The sequence below is a fragment of the Danio rerio genome, chromosome 18 (genome assembly GCF_052040795.2).
Source record: "Danio rerio strain M-AB ecotype USA chromosome 18, GRCz13ab, whole genome shotgun sequence".
In the NCBI taxonomy this organism is placed as follows: Eukaryota; Metazoa; Chordata; class Actinopteri; order Cypriniformes; family Danionidae; genus Danio; species Danio rerio.
Genome location: NC_141038.1, coordinates 43,675,641 through 43,695,000, shown reverse-complemented (window position 1 = coordinate 43,695,000; position 19,360 = coordinate 43,675,641). Strand labels below are relative to the sequence as shown.

At 38.8% G+C, this 19,360-nt stretch overlaps 1 protein-coding gene and 1 long non-coding RNA gene across 5 annotated transcripts in view; both read right to left on the bottom strand.

Moving 5' to 3' along the window:
- The window catches only part of si:ch211-132b12.1, a 21,311-nt gene extending 2,678 nt beyond the window's left edge, over positions 1-18,633 (bottom strand). Inside the window, exons 1-13 of one of the 4 annotated variants that reach the window (XR_015514073.1) lie at positions 18,198-18,633; positions 17,974-18,108; positions 17,513-17,653; positions 16,471-16,558; positions 16,172-16,304; positions 15,839-15,973; positions 4,489-4,592; positions 4,206-4,330; positions 4,006-4,118; positions 1,888-2,025; positions 1,302-1,404; positions 1,117-1,217; positions 1-884 (exon numbers count right to left, since the gene is read on the bottom strand). The exon at positions 1-884 is cut by the window's left edge and continues 1,427 nt beyond it. Coding sequence is in view for 1 of the 4 variants with exons in the window: in NM_001083064.1 (NP_001076533.1) it covers positions 714-884; positions 1,117-1,217; positions 1,302-1,404; positions 1,888-2,025; positions 4,006-4,118; positions 4,206-4,330; positions 4,489-4,592; positions 15,839-15,973; positions 16,172-16,304; positions 16,471-16,558; positions 17,513-17,653; positions 17,974-18,108; positions 18,198-18,336 (1,626 nt within the window). In the remaining 3 variants the exon portion in view is untranslated. 4 annotated transcript variants of the gene reach the window in all.
- On the bottom strand, positions 13,441-14,132 carry LOC147839805 (uncharacterized). Its single transcript, XR_015515222.1, has 2 exons — positions 14,100-14,132; positions 13,441-13,911 (listed from the first exon to the last, which is right to left on the bottom strand). It is a non-coding gene; the product is annotated as an uncharacterized LOC147839805 (long non-coding RNA).
- Positions 18,634-19,360: the final 727 nt, after the last annotated feature.

The following is a 19,360-nucleotide window of genomic DNA, read 5'->3' as shown; positions in this document are numbered from 1 at the left end:
TGCTGTAAGAATGTAAACCACATTTATTCAGTGTTTCTTCCTAAGTTTTATGTAATTTCAGGTGTTTCATTTTTTTACTTTAATTGCAATTCGGCAATTTCACTTTCATTCAGCAACAATTTATTTATGCTCTCATGACAAACTCTGAGGTAATAAATGAGAGTATGAAGAACTTGTGGAAGAGGGTTATTTCCATGGAACTTAATACCGAATTTAAAGAAAATTTTAGCATTTTAGAAAAGATGTTTGGTAATGATGATAGCAGATGTGATGAGACTTCAGAATTTCACTGTGTGTATGTGTGCACTCGGAGATGTGTGTGTCCTGGACTGGCTCAGTAGGTGCAGAGGATAATGTTAAACAGTCATGTGTGTATGGACTATCCAAGTCATAAACAGTGGTAATAGTTGGATTAAGGTGCTTACTGTACATGTCTGTACTGCCCTTTAATAATATGACTAAAATAGGAATACTCCACATGTCTTAATTCGATTTGTGTTTAATTCAATTATGGCTTCAATTGAATTAAGGTCATCAAAAATCTCAGTTTACATAGTAGACTCTTAATCAGAGTATTGTGTTAATCACATAAAAATCAGAGTATTGGTGTCCATATAAACATGCATAGTGAGGGGCCGCAAGAACTAGGATTGAGAACCAATGTCTTAGTGGCTGGTTTATTTTTTTCAAAAGTCAAAGATAAACATCCTAACCTGTTTTAAACTCCCCTTTTCAGAGCACAGTCGGCCCAGTGCCCATCCAGGCACAAGCACAATGGAGGACAGAGCCAGTAACCAGCCCAGTACATATGCCCAGTCTGGGAACACATACCAGCGGTTAAAAGTGAGAGGCTGGTACTCCACCATAGAGCAGACAAAACACACCTGAGTTAAAACAGAATACAAGAGAAAATGGTGAAAAGGGAAAAAAAATAAAGTTCAACTGTGGGGGTCATTTTAAAAACGCATATATATATATATATATATATATATATATATATATATATATATGGGTATTTGAACTGTTGTTTATGGAACTATACTTTTGGCTTAATAAATGTCTCAAGGATCAGTCAAAACAGACCCAAACCAAAGAGTGAAATCCAGAACCACTCACCAAGGACACAAGAGGAGTCAGATATTTCCAGCACAGCATGAAAATGTAGTTAGGTCGTGACTTTGTCATGTCTTCAATGATATCAAACAGTCTATCAGCACCTGTGGTGTGAAAAGTTTTTAGCTTCAATGTTTTATGGCATTGTGAGCATGTATTTTGTTGACAGTTTGTTATGAGAAACTCACCAAATATCCATCCCATGGTCAGAGACTCAAACACAGACAGGAACAGAAGACAGGTTCCATTACAGGCGTAGTAGTCAAACAACTGGAATACATACATCCCCCCCTGCAGGTCATGATACAACATTACAGATTAAAAGCAACATGGTCTTAGTAAAAGACAACACAAAGTCTTACAGTTCTTGGAGAGTTTTTGCAAAGTTTAAATAGATATATGTTTGGTCAGTTAAAACATAAATAAGTTACTATAAACTATGAATAAAATAAAATAACTTAAAAAAAATAATTTTGAAAAACAGCACAGTTTGAATTAGGAAAAAGAAATGTTGTCTATGCATAGCTAGGGTATTTTTATTGTAGGCTAATTTTATTTTATTATTAATACTATATAAAACTGTCATTGCCTACTTTTATAAAGGGATAGTAAAGAAGTGGATTTACAATCCTCTCCTCCCTTCTGGCATTTTATATCTGCATAAATCTAAATAAACAATTATCCTGTTTTTTAACTCTCTGCCTCCCTCTTTCTCTCTTTAACACACACACACACACACACACACACACACACACACACACACACACTTCTAACCTCTGTAACCATGATGAATTGGCCAAAGAAGCAAGTGAGACAGAAAAACAGGAGTAAGATTTCTCGCCGTCCTTCTCTGCGGAGAACCACCGGAAACATGTCCATCACTGACGTCACAACAGCTTCCATTGAAACAAACTTTGATGGAAAATTCAGACAAGTTTGCAACATCATGTTGGTCAGTATGATGACAGGTATTTCAATGTTGCAAATAAGTTATGCAAAAATGACCTGCATCAAGGTACATGAGCTGCATCCGAAATCGCATACAGCTTGCATTGGTACTACATTCGATTTTGAATTTCTTTAAAATGTGTACTTCCCAATCATTGGAGATGTATATTCTGTATTGTATTAATGTGGGTAGCAGCATGAATGAAATTTGGGCTTGCTATTTCTACTAACCTTTTTGACATTTTTTAATGGACTACAAAACATTTTGGATAATGGACTACAAAATTACATCTTATTTTGCACAGGTAAAGTGGTGTGAAAAAGTGGTGTTTGTCAACAAACAAATTTACATATTAGTTAAAGATAGCACACGTAACCACAGTATGCAGTTTTTAAATTAAGGTTTGTAGTATTATTTAAGGTTTTTGTTATATGGAACAGTGGATAACCTTCCCAGGATTGGCAGACAGACCAAAATTATTACAAGAGGTTACAAACCCCCCTGACAGCATCCAAATAACTGCAGGTCTCACTTGACTCAGTTAATATGGAGTTAACTTGTTAACAAAGGTTTAGCGTTGAACCAACCCCTCACTTTGTCTCCTTAACCAATCACCTACGTATTTAAAACGTATTTAAGGCAGACCAGCTCTGTAGCACTGTTCTTTTTGTTCTTTTGAACCAACCCTCCCTCTCGCTTCCCATTCACAATCCTATAACCCTCTCTTCACTTCTAGGTTGAATCGAACGGTCAAATCACTCTACAAAATATTACAGAGATTGTACCCCCACTCTGAGTCTCTGGGCATCATCGTAGGATGCCTGATCAACCTACCTACCTGTTTACTGTTTATTCTCTTCTCTTCCCATTCATCCCACTGTTCTCTTACCATCCCCTTCATCCCTACAATAATGTTTAGCTCAAAGTGTGGCGTGGTCCATTTTGGTGAAATGAGTGTTCATGACTCCACCATAACAAAGAGACTGGGCAAAAATGGTTTGCATGGCAGAGTTCAAAGATAAAAACCACTGAGTAAAAATAGCATAACGGCTCATCTCAGTTTAGCCATAAAAAATCTTGATGAACATACTCTGTGGGCTGTGTCCCATTATGTGTGCCATAAAAGTAGCACCACATTTCAGAAAATGAACATCTTACCAACAGTAAAATGTGGTGGTGGTAGAAGGATGGTTTGGGGCTTTTTTGTTGCTTCAGGACCTGGAAGACTTACTGTCCGGACATCTGTTAGTGACTTTAAGCTGAAATGAACTTCGCTTCTGCAGCAGGGCAATGATCCAAAGCACACCAGAAATCCACTTCTGAATAGCTAAAGACAAACAATATGAACACTTTGAAGTGTCTTAGTCAAATCCCTAATCTGAATACAATTGAGATGCTGTGGCATGACCCTAAAAAAGGAGGTTCATGCTCAAAAACCCTCCAATGTGGTTGAATTACAACAATTCTGCAAAGATGAATTCCCCAAAACTCCTTCATAGTGCTGTAACAGACTCATTGCAAGTTATTAAATGTTTGATTGCAGTTGTTGCTGTAACCCAAGTGTAATCCAAACTGTTATTAAGTCTGGGGAAAGCTATTTTTACACAATGCACTATAGTTTTCCATCCGATTTTCTCTTAATAATGAAACCCTTAATTTATGTATGACGTGTCTTTTAATAATATTTAAAATGGTTCAATTATCTGAAACTTTAAAGAGTGACAAACATGCAAAAAATAAAAAAGAAATCAGTAAGGGACAAACACTTTTCCACACCACTGTAATTACCAACATAATTTTTGGCAATACCCTAATATACACTGCATAAGTTATAATTATAGATTTAAGTAATATTAAGTAAATAGTATGTATCATGAAAAAATAAATATTCCTATTGTAAATATATCTATTGTTTTGTTGTACATGTGTTAGTTTAAAATTACCTGTGTATCTAGGCCTAGCAAAATAATCATGATGAAGAAACAAACAGCCCACAACTGAGGGAAGGGCATCATAGCTACAGCCTGGGGATAAGCAATGAATGCTAGTCCGGGACCTGATACAGAAAAAGTGTGATATGTTTCAGTTCATACTTTCAGATGTATTATAATATGTCCTGTGTTTTTATGAAATGTTGGAGTACCTGACTCTGCTACCTCTTCAATGGGGACACCCTGTTCCTGGGCCATGAAGCCCAAGACTGTGAACACAGCAAAACCAGCCACAAAACTGGTGACACTGTTAAGAAGGCAAAGGCCCAAGCAGTCCCTGATGCACACACACAAACACACACACACACACACACACACACACACACACACACACACACACACACACACACACACACACACACACACACACACACACACACTCATTTAAATGTCATTTTTTAGTAATCTAATTGTATTGAAAGCACTAGTACTAACCTGTAACAGTTGTTGTGGTATTTATTGTAGCTGGCTAAAACTGTGATACTGCCGACAGACACGCTGTAGGAAAATAAGATCTGAGTTCCGGCCTCCAACCAAACCTGCATACACAAAACCTTAGTTTTTAGCATACACAAATAAGATATTTGGATGACATCTAAGACCCTTCATTGATGGCAACAATTCATGGAAATCCAAACAAACAAAAAAAAAGTTTAAAGTTTTAAAAAACTTTAAATAAATTTATATAGTTCTCTGTAGCACGCCATTTTGAAATATCAAGTGCACAAGGAGTCTAACAACACCCAGTGCTCCACACAGAGATCTGATCATCATCCAGTCTGTCTGTAATGACATAAAGAAACAGAACAAACTGAGACAGACTAAATCTAGAACGTTTGTAACATCTATACAACAGGTGACAAACTCAGTTCCTGAAGGGCCGCAGCTCTGTACAGTTTAGTTCCAACCCTATTTACACACACCTGATCAAAATAATTTAGTCCTTCAGTCTTGTTTAAATCCTACAGGTAAGTGTGTTGAAGCAGGGTTGTAACTAAACTATGCAGAGCTGCGGCCCTCCAGGAATCGAGTTTGACACCCTGATCTAGAAGATGCTTTAAAAAACCTACCTGCAAAGCTACCTGAAAAACTATGGGCAATTGTTTTAAATGTAAAGTGTGGTCAAACCAAATGTTCATTTGATTTAATTAATATAAGTTAATTAATATTTTCCCAGCACTGGATAGGCATCCACTGCGTAAAACATATTCCACCTGATGAATAAAGGGACTAAGATGAAGAAAAATAAATGATTGAATGAACAAGTTAATTCATAAATAAAATTTATTTATGCATTTTTTTTTAAAGCATACACAATTTACAGCAAATTTTAACAAGTGCCAAAAACATTGAACAGTACTGTGGCTTTACAGGTAGCTTTTTTTATAATATAAAGTGAAGGTTTTTTGAAGCACTAGACTTGGATATTTGTATGATTACAGATAACCACTAATGTCATATGGAATGGTTTCGATAATATTTTTGGTTTCTTTTCTGCGCTTTGTCTAGGGACCATTGCTGTCTATGGAGTATCAGGGAGATATCAAATTTTAATTAATATGTCTTAATTTGTGTTCTAAAGACGAGAGAAGGTCTCAGTAGATTGGAACAACATGAGGGTGAGTAATAAATAACAGAATTTTAATTTTTGGGTGAACTAACCCTGTAATAGAACTAGAAAATCTATTCAGTTACGTTGTGTTTTTAACAAAAACAATGCAGTTAATAGTCAGGTCGATAAATATTGGGACATCGACACAATTCTAAAATGTTTGGCTCTATACACTAACACAATGGATTTGAAATTAAATAATAATATGTGCATTAACTGTGTAGCAGACTTCAAATGGACTTCCCTCTCAAACACGGTCACACACACAGATGAGGTGGAGAAACACTGATTTATTCCCTTAACAAAACAGTGAGGCACAGTCAGTATAATTCAACACTGGAAACCCTCTCAATCCTCTGCTTCACCATCTGCGTGCACCACGCGACTGAGCAGGCACACAGAGAAATATGTATTTTACTATTTTAAACATTTAAATGCCAATAAAAACAAAATCACATAAATTGCATAATATAAATAAAATATGTAACATTAAATAACGGTTAATTGTAAATTGCATTAATTTTCTTTTGATCACTGATAAAATAAAACCCTTTTTGTTTGCATTAATTAAATTATTAGTTGAAAATCTGCCATGACACAATTAAATGACACCATTACTGTAATTTAAACTGATTTACATATTTGAATCCTTAAAATAACAAGCCAATAACCAAAACAACATACCTTAACAAAACAGTGAGGCACAGTCAGTATAATTCAACACTGGAAACCCTCTCAATCCTACATGAAAAATACACGTGCAAATGAAAACTCTAAAATCACAATAAACACACCATTTAAAGTAAAATATACTCATCACAACAATACACATTACAACAGAAACCCTAAACAGCATTTTAGTGTCAAAATAAAATGATTGTGACTGCAAAGGGATAATAATTGTAGGATTAGAGGAGAGCGAAAATTACCTCTGCTTCACCATCTGCGTGCACCACGCGACTGAGCGCGGGCACACAGAGGGAAGCTTTAACATTCACCCGGTGTTACACTATTTACAGCCCCACCTACAACAAACATAGGAACTCTTGAAGTGAATAAAACAAAACATTAGATGCAAGTTTTGCTGAAGTTAACTATTACTTGCATATAAAAATAAATAAGTAAATAAATAAATCTCTTAAATGAATCGGCCACATACTCCCCCCTTAACTTCACAAAACTTGTACTACCACACTTTAATTCAATAAGGAAGCAATTAAGTCAAATAATTTCTGACAATTTACACCACTTAGTCATGCAACATACTTGTTACCCGAACCTCCCGGGAGAAAGAACAAATGAAAGTTGATCAGGCTTCCAGATATTCCCTTGCTAAAGAAGTGCCTCTTACACTACTCAACTTGACTACTGTGTTATTTTGCTTGCCTATATTCCTATGACTTGGCCGAATATCCTAACTTCTTAAAATAAAAGTGACTTGGTAACCCCTACGACGGCGTTGTGATTTACTCTCTGTGTCATGTTTTGAATCAGTCTGTTCACAGGTCTAACTAACCTACCAGCCCGTGTTCGTACCTGGGTTACGATTTTAGACACATTAGGGGGCGCACTGGAAATGGACAGAGAACTGGTGGATCTTGGACAGGGCACTGCATCAACTCTGGGAACACTGAGTTCTTCTGTCAGAGTTGCTGGAACGGTATGAGAATTGACTCCAGTACTATCATTTTCACTCTCTTGGAGCTGGATGCTTGTTAATTTCCTTTGCTCACCAGAATCTACTGGATCCTCCTGATACCCTATGTCTGATCCTCCTCTCACTGAATCGTCTTTTGCAGGTAAGGAAGCCACCCACTCAACGATCCGCTCTGTTTCTACAGGATCATTCTGGGTTAAGCTTTCCATTAAGGTTCCATCTGATTGTTCTTGACTGGATAGTGAACCGTCACAAGACTCTCCTACTTCCACTTCAAGAGGCAAGAAATTGGCCTTCAGCATGAGATTACGGTGCACTACCTTTTCTCTACCCGTATTGGTGTTTTTGATGCGAAAAGTGTGACATCTAGAGTCTTTTGAGATCACCACATAGGGTATAGATTCCCACTTATCAGCCAACTTCCTGCGGCCTCTTTCTCCCTTATTAGCCAACAACACTTGATCTCCTTCCTCAATGTCACAGCCTTTTGTCCCCTTGTTGTAGAGTTCTGCCTGTCGTTCCTGACTCGCTCTCGCATTTGCTTGGGCTAAGTTAAGAGCCTCCTTAAGATCATCCCTCATCTTTGCAATATAGCTGTCATAGTCCGTAATGTCATCATCTCTTCCAATGCTGTGAAACATAACATCTACTGGCAGACGAGGTATCCTTCCATACATCAGGTAGAATGGTGCATATCCCGTGGATTCATGAGCGGTGCAATTATAAGCGAAGGTTAGCGTCTGTAACATCTGAGGCCATTTTTGCTTATCTCTCGGGGGCAATGCTCTTATCATACTGCCTAGTGTGCGATTAAAGCGCTCAGTAAGACCATTTCCCATAGGGTGATAGGCAGTCGTCCTCGACTTCTTGACGCCTGCAAACTGCAACAGCTCCTGGATCAACTCACTTTCAAAGTTTGCACCCTGATCGGCATGGATCCTCTCTGGGAACCCGTAGATGCAAAAATATCTGTCCCATAGTTGACGAGCTACCTGTCTGGCAGATTGGTTGCTACATGCAAAGGCATGAGCCATCTTAGTGAAATGATCTGTGACTACTAGTACATCTACAGTGCCACCCTTGCGATCTTCAGCACTCCAGAAGTCGATACACACTAGCTCCAGAGGCCTAGTTGTTCTCACACTCTCGAGCGGTGCCTTCGCTTCTGGCTCAGGCGTTTTGCTCACCACACAACGCTTACAGCACTTAACATGTTCTCTGACATCTCGCTCCATTTGGACCCAGAAGAATCTTTCTCTAGCCAGGTAGAGTGTTCTGGATTGGCCTTGATGGCCAGCTTTGTCATGTATCCCTGTCAAGACTTGATCAGTCAGTGAAGTAGGAACAACATATTGCCATCGTTTCTTTCCTGTGAGCTGATCTTTACACACACGGTACAGAATCCCGTCGAGGAGCTTTAGTTTTTCCCACTGTTTAAGAGTCTTCAGAACCCTTGGCGCCTCTTTTGTCCTCTCACGTCTTGATGGCCTTCTGCCACGAGTGACATAAGAAAGAACTCTGGCCAAGACAGGGTCTGCTAACTGTTTATTCTGAAGCTCTCCCAGTGTAAACATTGGTAATGTGTCCTGACCTGCTGGGACCAAGTTGTGTACGTCCTGAATGAGCCAGTGATGCACTTTATCCTTTGGTCCTGCACTCCACTCTGCCCGACTATCCAGTATGGCTGACACTTCATCCGAAGAAAGCAAGCATTGGGGTTCAGCAGACTGACACTGAGCACTAATGCGAAATGCATGTTGGACCACATCTTTCTTAAACTGCTCCGCCTGCTCCATCAGGGTCTCATACGGTTCAGACACAAGTCTCTGACTTATGCGTCCCTGAACAAAAGGTTGCCGACTCATTGCGTCTGCCACTACGTTCTTGCTCCCTGGGATGTACTGAATGCTGAAATTATATGGTGCTAACTTAGCAACCCATCTCTGCTCACACGCGTCAAGCTTTGGCTTCGTTAAGATGTAGGTTAACGGGTTGTTGTCTGTCCATACTGCAAAAGAATGACCTTTCAACCAATGGCTGAACTTTTCACAGATGGACCACTTTAGAGCCAAAAACTCTAAACGGTGAGCGGGATAATTGCTTTGGGCACGTGTGAGGGCCTTGCTGGCAAATGCCACAGGACGGGCTCTAGTCTCACCTTCAGGGATCTGAGAAAGTACTGCGCCTAATCCATCCAGCGAAGCATCCGTTGATAGAATGAATGGACGATTGAAATCTGGGTGTGCAAGCACCACTGTTTCTAGGAGAGCGGACTTCAGCATATTAAAAGAGTCACGCTGTTCACTTTTCCAGTCGCTTGGGCTTAGCTTCCTCCAATGAGACAATTTTGCTCCGTTGTTCCTTTGTCCCTTTGGCGCGGCAGTCAATGCAAATAAAGGCTTGGCTATACTAGAGCAGTTCTGTATGAATCGCTGATAGAACATAACCATTCCAAGAAAAGCTCTTATCTTTTTCTGAGATGGTGTGACCCCATCTTCCAGCATGAGATCTCTCTCATCCATCGCAGCAATAGCCTGAACTTTATCAGGGTCAGCTGATACTCCTTCTTGGTCTATCACGTGACCTAGAAACCGCACACTCCGACGTAACAAGTGACATTTTTTTGGAGCAAGCTTCAAGCCATGAGCCCTCAATCGAATAAACACCAACTCAAGCCTCTTCAGTGCTTCACTCTCGTTCGGCGCAAATACTAAAAGGTCATCCAGATAACATAGTAAAGTCAGGAAGTTCTGGTCTCCAAATACATGCATCATGAGTCGCATAAAACTTGCGGGACTGTTGCACAAACCCTGAGGAAGTCTGTTAAACTCATAAAGCCCCATAGGCGTTGTAAAAGCAGTAAATCTTTTGTCTTCTTCGGCCATCTCTATGTTATAGAATCCCGAAGTGAGATCCATGGCACTGAAAATGGCGTTTCCACCCAGCGCAGCTAGACAGTCTGCCTGGTGAGGCAAGGGATGAGCATCCTTAGTAGTGCGGGCATTCAACCATCGATAGTCGACACATATGCGCAGATCTCCACTTTTCTTCCAGACAAGCACCAATGGGGAGGCCCATTCGCTAGAGGATTTACGAATGATCTCAAGCTCCTCCATTTCTGAAAGAACATGTCTGAGCTTATGATAGTGCGCTGGTGGCACTCGTCTATAAGGAAGCCTAAAGGGTCGATTGTCAACTAGATGTATACGATGGTAGAAACCATTCGCCTTGCCACAATCCAACTTGTTTTTTGAGAACACGTCTTCATACTTGCAGATCAGCTGCACAAGCTTTTCCTTCCAATACTGGGACACTTCGCATGCCTCTATGTTGAGGTCACCTAGGCCAAACGAGTCAAGTCTGTTGGGAGATCTTGAGTCAGAAGATGTGATATTGTCATCCATGCAAATGGTAACTTGGCTGGAGGATATCAGCTCATGACTGGCTGGCAATTGGGGGCTCAAGTCCAGGTCCTCGAGTGCTATACAAGGGGATACGTCTGCCAGTTTTGCATTCCTCCGTAATGTCACAGGCTTGTCACTAGCATTTAGAACTTTGACTGGCACCCATCCATCACTACTCATTGATGCCACAACACGGCCAATAACAACATTCTTGCTTGAGTGTGATTTAGCAGGCTCAATGAGAATGGCACTTCCTTCTGAGATAGGCACATTGGCAGGTAACTTGGCCCATACAAGGTGCTCTCGCTGGGGACACAACACTACAGCTTGGGTAAGTTTAGCTGTCCCTACTTTAGTAGGCATTTCAGTTCCTTTCCATCTGTGGAGGCCAGACAACATGTTCAAGAACTGTGCGATATCATCATTTCCTGAACTTTCTGGATGACTCAGAACATGCCAATAGCCCTGCACATTTTTCATCTGGCTAACAATGTATTTGATGACATTAGTACCCAGGATCATTTCATCTCGCTGACCAGGGACAACTAACATTGGAACATTGACCACATATCCATACACTTCTATCTCGAGGTGACAAATACTTTCAGGCTGAACGTTGACTCCACCACAACCGACAAGGATGATATCTGGTCTCTTCTCACTTGATGTAAGAACAACCCCTGCACTCTTTAACTTGCACTCAGCTTCCTTGTTTATGGTACAGGCCATAGACCCACTATCAAGAAGTGCACGTAATGTAACGTTTGCTCCAACAATAGAGACATCGGTGTAAAACAGACTGTCAGCTTTTTCCAACTTCATCACATTTTGAAAAAGTACATTTTTATCAGGGGTTGCCTTACAGCTTTCCTCAAATATCTGAAGTTCATCCTTGTCAATGAGGGTTTCATTCTCCATGCTCACATTGTCCCCTCTCCAATGCGAGCATACTCGTTTCCCTGAGAGTGTGAGGTACCAGTTGGCTGCGGGGTTGCTTCCACCACATTAGGACAGTCTCTACGCTGATGTCCGACCCTCAAACAGTTTAGACACCGCCTCTCTCGCATGCAATGTGAACGGGTGGAATGTGCTGGATCTCCACAAACACGACAAGAGGAAAAGCGAGCCCTATGTGTCTGAAAGGACCCTGGAGAATTATGTGCGGGCTGGCTGGTTCGTTCCAACACTCTCTCCAGCATGTTGAGGACACGTTCCAATGCTTCAGAATTAGACTGGGACACTTTAGCTTCAGAATGACTACTGGGGGTGCACGCTGTAGCATTAGCAGCAGTTAATTCACTTTCTTTTACTTCCTCTAAAACAGGAACTGCCTTAGCTGTAGATACATGGAGGGTGTGGGGCTTGACTGTATTGGGGATTCTACGACATTGGTTTTCTCTCTGATGTTCATCAATAGCTTCCTGGATTTCCTCAATAGACCATTTGCTCATAGGTTTGCATTTGAACACACTAGATAGCTCAGGGTCAGGACAGTTTCGTATGAACATCATGGCCACTTCTGCATTCATGTTTTCCATGTTACTGCCACTGCGCTGTAAATGACTGTTAGCCCGCTCTGCTGCAGAATTTAATCTCACCCAGTAATCTACAGGGCTCTCCTTAAATTTAGGCTGAGTGGCGTAGAAATCTGCCAGTGGCAAAAGGGACACAGGGTGGTCGCTAAAGTAGTGTCTTAGCATATCATAGATTTTCTCAACACTAACTGAACCAGTGCTTTTAAGCCCTACTTTAATGATATTTTTGGCTCTTCCAAGGAGATGACTTTGGATAGTGCTTGCTTTCTCTGCTTCAGGGCAGCTACTCTTCTGCAGATACAACTCCATTACATCTATCCACTCATTGACAGTGTACTTGTCACTCTCATCACCCTTAAACATTGGTGGTTCTTTAATGTCTGATCTCACTATAAAACTAACCTTAGAAGTTTCGAGTGAGGGTTGTCCTAACTGTGTTGTAGTTGTGGTTGTTGTGTTAGCGACATTTTGGCTAGCTAACAAGCGACCGGCTATGGATTCACCAATCTGACTACCCAGCTCTCCTATCAGATCTATTAATTGCTGAGTGACATTGTTGTTACTGTCAGAAGGGGTTGAACATGCTGGCTGCGCTAAATCAGGACACGGGCTCACCTCTGGTAACGAAACTGAACTGGGAAATAACAATTTTGGTGTGGCTCCTGTATTCCCTTCAACTCTGTACAAACCTCTACCCCTCCCACCTAATGGTGTGAATAAATCCGATGTATTTTGTCCCTTTTCAGCCATTATTAATGATACCACAAACTGAATTATGAGTTACTATTACAACTTAAACTTGAGAATATGTAAACCCAAAATAACCAAATGTACAAAATCTCAATTCAGAATATAGCATTGAGTGAAAAATCAAGTCACCAAATAAGTGTTAATGTCCAATGTATGCTGATGTCCAAAATGTGTATGTGTAAAATGTGTGTAATTGTGTATAGTTCGTAGTAGACGAATAACGACGTATGTGTGTGCGAATGTCCAATGGGAATCACTTGAATATCTGCTGCGTAGATCCTTGTCACACGGTACAGCACCAGGACGTCTCAGCACACTGCTTGACCCCGGCGATCGGCTGCGGCTGACCAATGGATCCGGGTCACGGCACCAGTTAGATGTAGCAGACTTCAAATGGACTTCCCTCTCAAACACGGTCACACACACAGATGAGGTGGAGAAACACTGATTTATTCCCTTAACAAAACAGTGAGGCACAGTCAGTATAATTCAACACTGGAAACCCTCTCAATCCTCTGCTTCACCATCTGCGTGCACCACGCGACTGAGCAGGCACACAGAGAAATATGTATTTTACTATTTTAAACATTTAAATGCCAATAAAAACAAAATCACATAAATTGCATAATATAAATAAAATATGTAACATTAAATAACGGTTAATTGTAAATTGCATTAATTTTCTTTTGATCACTGATAAAATAAAACCCTTTTTGTTTGCATTAATTAAATTATTAGTTGAAAATCTGCCATGACACAATTAAATGACACCATTACTGTAATTTAAACTGATTTACATATTTGAATCCTTAAAATAACAAGCCAATAACCAAAACAACATACCTTAACAAAACAGTGAGGCACAGTCAGTATAATTCAACACTGGAAACCCTCTCAATCCTACATGAAAAATACACGTGCAAATGAAAACTCTAAAATCACAATAAACACACCATTTAAAGTAAAATATACTCATCACAACAATACACATTACAACAGAAACCCTAAACAGCATTTTAGTGTCAAAATAAAATGATTGTGACTGCAAAGGGATAATAATTGTAGGATTAGAGGAGAGCGAAAATTACCTCTGCTTCACCATCTGCGTGCACCACGCGACTGAGCGCGGGCACACAGAGGGAAGCTTTAACATTCACCCGGTGTTACACTATTTACAGCCCCACCTACAACAAACATAGGAACTCTTGAAGTGAATAAAACAAAACATTAGATGCAAGTTTTGCTGAAGTTAACTATTACTTGCATATAAAAATAAATAAGTAAATAAATAAATCTCTTAAATGAATCGGCCACAACTGCAGACTGCAAGCTTTAATTTGAGGGTTTTGGATTTGGGTTTTGTATTTACATCCAAATCAGATAAACGCTGTAGGAATTACAACAGTTTGCACATGTGCCTCCCACTTGTTAAGGGGCCAAAATAATGGGACAACTGACTTTTCAGCTGTTCCAACACAATCTCACAACAATTCGTGACTTTTTGATTTAGTGGCTAATTCGTATTAATTCGTATGATCTAATTCGTAAAATTTAGTACGATTTGCTCATCACCCAATGACGGTTGGGGTTAGGGGTGGGGTTGGGTGCCACGCCTCCTTTTTAAAATCGTACATTTTCGTATGACTGAACTCGTCTGAATTTGTACGAGTCAGCCACTTAACTGACAAAACGTAAAATACTTACGTTTCCTCGTGAGATCAGGCTGGCTGTTCCATGGTCAGGTGTGCGTTTTCCTTCATTATCCAAATTACAATGAGCAGATAAAAGCTCCAGAGTTCATTTCAAGTATGCTATTTGCATTTAGAATCTGTTGCTGTCAGCTCTCAAGATAAGATCCAAAGAGCTATCACTATCAGTCAAGCCAGCCATCATTAGGCTGAAAAATAAAACAACCCTTCAGACCTGGAACAGCATTCTATGGACAGTTGAGACTAAGATCAGCTTGTACCAGAGTGATGAGAAGAGAGGAGTAGGGAGAAGGAAAATAACTGCTCATGATCCTAAGCAGTGAAGCATGGTGGTGGTAATGTCATGGCGTGGGCATGTATGGCTGCCAACGGAACTGGTTCTCTTGTATTTATTGATGATGTGACTGCTGACAAAAGCAGCAGAATGAATTCTGAAGTGTTTCAGGCAATATTTTCTGCTCATATTAAGCCAAATGCTTCAGAACTCATTGGACGGCTCTTCACAGAGCAGATGGACCCAATGCATACTGCAAAAGCAGCCAAAGGGTTTTTGAAGAGAAAGAAATGAAATGCTATGCAATGGCTAACTCAATCCCCTAACCTTAATCCGATTGAACATGCATTTCACTTGCTAAAGACAATAAATAAAGGAAAAATGCCCCCAACACAAGCTGGATCTGATGATAGTTGCATGAGAGGCCTGGTAGAGCATCACGAGGGGATGAAACTCAGCGTCTGGTGATGTCTGTGTATTTCAGACTTCAGGCTGCAATCGACTGCAAAGGATTTGCAACCAAGTATTAAAACGTGAAAGTTTGATTTATGATAATTATTCTGTCCCATTACTTTTGGTCCCTTAACAAGTGGGAGGCACATATGCAAACTGTTGTCATTCCTACACCATTCACCTGATTTAGATGTAAATACTCTCAAATTCATGACAGTTTGCCATTAAAGCACGTCTTGTTTGTTTAATTTCAAATCTATTATGTTGGTGTATAAAGCCAACAATATTAGAATTGTCTCAATATCCCAATATTTATAGACCTGACTGTAGCAGCATACTGTATTAGAACAATAAAATATGACACTGTCAGTGTCTTGTTATGTGGAGTTACCTGTGGATCAGCAAGACGGGCCGGTTCAGGGTACAGATAAAACACAACCCCCTGAAGAGCTCCAGGAAGAGTCAACCCACGAATCAGCAACACAAGCAGCATCACGTAAGGAAATGTAGCTGTGAAATACACCACCTACAGGCTCAAAATAAAAAAATCTGTTAATGCCATGGCAAAAACAAAAGCGTTATAACTATATCAAGGTTTTCAGTTGTTCTTCTGCCTCATAGCTGAAATGTATTATACATTACACATACTTTTTTCATCAGCAAAAATAGCAATAATAAGATTTTAAAAACTAATACACACATGTAAAGCAACATTCTTGCACACCTTGCCTGTAGATTTGACTCCTTTCCAGACACAGAAATAACATATGATCCACATTGCAATAAGACACAGAAGTATCTCCCAGTTGATCTTACCAATGTCCTCAATACCCCCAGAGAGAGACAGAACTCTGCGTCTGTGATGACACATATAAAAAGGCAGCTTTTTTATTTTTATTTTTTTAATGTATAGAATAATCATTTCAATTTTATTTCATTGATTTATTCATATGAAGTTTGCTAAGGCAAAATGTTCTTGCAAAAAAAAAACAAAAAAAAAAAAACAATGTCTTTTTTATTTACTCCCAGAACTCAGTAGCCGCCGGCGTTGAATTTATCAGAGATGTCCGGTTGATGGTCAGATTCTTTGTGACAAGATTTATGCAGTCATCTAAAACAGAAAAAAAAGGATTTTATTTATTTGTTTTAGAAGCTAGCACTTGTTCTTTATGAATTTATTAATGTATAATGTTAACGCTTTACTGCACACGTTATGATGGATCTTTATATTAAAATGACTGTTTTTCTTAGAATGGCATTACTTGAAGTGCTGTAAAAAGTTTAGGGAATTTTTTTAAGGTACTTTATGATAATTTTCCATATGGCAACAATGTTCAAAAGTGAATGTAATTGAGAAATTTCTATTTTATAACTTTCCTTATAATTAATAATTTTGTTAAAACCCATCTCATCCTTACTTTTATCTGCAGAAAGAGCCAGTCTTTTTCTTCTTGCACCAAACAAAGAAGATGATGATGGTCCTGACTATTAGACTGTTCCCTGTATTTATATCTAATCAAAACTATTGCCATTAAAATTTTATTTTATTCATTGAATGACTATTCAACATTATATTACTAGCATTCATGATGTTATTGCTACAGCTTAAAAGATCACAGCTAACCTTGCTAGCTAGCTAACCTATTGCAATATTGCACAGTCTTGCCATTTGGCAACACATGCATTTGATCCATTTACAGAAAACGAATATGATAAAAAACTTTTTTGAGTTGTGAATATGTCATCATAACTTACTAGAGCTGACGTTTCAGTTTTTTTTGTGGATCTGACATGAGTAGATCTTTTGTTTGTATTGATGTTTTCATTTGCATTTGGCAACTACTTACAATGAATGTTAGTTTGTCAGAAAACACTGCATGTCATGTAACTTAACCAAAGCACATCATTGCCTAAACTAAGGTCTCTCCAACAACAACAACAACAAAAATTGAACGCTGGTCTTAAAGGAAATGAACATAAATGTCATGTTGCCATATGGGAACACCATGCAGTAGAGAGTTAATGTAATAATATTACTGTATCATCATTAATGTAGGATGATCACCTGTGTTCCAGGTGTTGTCACAGGTGGCCCATGGCAATTGGGATTTGAATGAGAAAATTAGGTAGAAAAGCGCCCAGGCCAGAATGACGATATAATACATGCAGCTGTACAGCAGAATCAGTTGTCCTCCATATCCAATGCCTGACAAGAGAAACAGACTGTCTGAAATCCACAATTAAAAGATCATTCACCCACTACAGTAAAATGCAAATGTGGTTTTGACGATGCACTTTGAGTTTTGTCTTTTTCCACTGATTATTTATTAAACCAAATGGTTTCTTCCTAGAGTTTTTATTTAGTGAAGCTTTGCTAAATCATTATATACGTTTTCAAAAGGAAAATAGCTAATAAAATAAATGCCACCACAACATGCATATTCAACCGCACGGCATGTTAAAAGATTAACAAACAGAATTTTAAAAATTAAATATTTCATAACGAGACATTTCTACAACTCTGACCCTCAGCAAGTGGACAGAGGCGATGCCAGCACGTAACACCCCCTTGCTGAGTGTACTGTCCCATAGCCATCTCCAGCAAAAACAGAGGCACCCCACAGGTCACCACAAACACCAGGTAGGGTATTAGGAATGCCCCTGAGAACACACCAGTTCAACAATGCAATGATTAAAGTGGCACTAATAAGTGCATCAGTGTATAGATCTTAAACTGCTGCTTGTCATACCTCCTCCATACTTGTAGCAGAGGTAAGGAAACCTCCACACATTACCCAGTCCAACCACATTTCCTGCCACAGCCAGAAGAAACTCCATTTTACTGCCCCAGTAGCCTCGTTCCTCTATTTCTCCATTTATTCTTTCCATGCTGTGTTGTAATTTTCACACGCTTCCAGGCTGTGCAAATTCTGTAATGGCGGTTGTTGTACTACATTCAAGTTAGTCAGAAGTAAGTACAAATGTCTCAAGCTATTTATTGACAGATCCTCCCCAGCTAACTAGTTTTTTTTAAAGAAAGGACTGTGTAAATAATCTTTTTTGGTCTGATAAAAAATATATATTATTTTATCTAATGAGCAGGTTAAACTTGAAAAAACAAAAACAAAAGTGACTGATATAATTGATCGCTCAATATGTAAAATATAGCATCCATTTCATGAAGACATTAATGCAACAAGCAAAGGCATAATTTACAGTTGCTGAGAAAGCTTAACACAGTGTAACTTAAGAAAACACGTGCAATCAGGAAAGAAAAAAAGTAAAACTCTAGCAAATTAAGAAGACATCATTGGTTTGATAGCAAACGCACTGCAGTCTCACAACATAAAAACATGCTGCAAATACTTACAACACATACACATTTTAATCTTAATCAGAAAAAAACCAAGTTGATTGAAATTTGCACTTTGTATTATGTAGTCCTTTCCATGATTAGCATACTAAAAGGCCTGAATATTAAAAAAATTATAATAAATGAATTTAATTTGAATGACACTTGAATATATGGAGTGAAAGTCTGAATATATTGAATGAACCTTGAATATATTGAATGAAAGTTTATTCGTTTCATTCAATATATTCAGATTTTTATTCCATATATTCAGACTTTCATTCAATATATTTAGACTTTTATTCAGTATATTCAGACTTTCATTTAAAATGTTCAGACTTTCATTCAATACATTCAAATTTCATTCAATATATTTAGACTTTCATTCAAAATATTCAGACTTTCATTCAATATATTCAAGTTTCATTCAATATATAATATATTCAAGTTTCATTCAATATATTCAGACTTTCATTTAATATATTCAGACTTTCATTCCATATATTTAGATATTAAGTTTATATATTCAGACTTTAATCCATATATTCAGACTTTCATTCA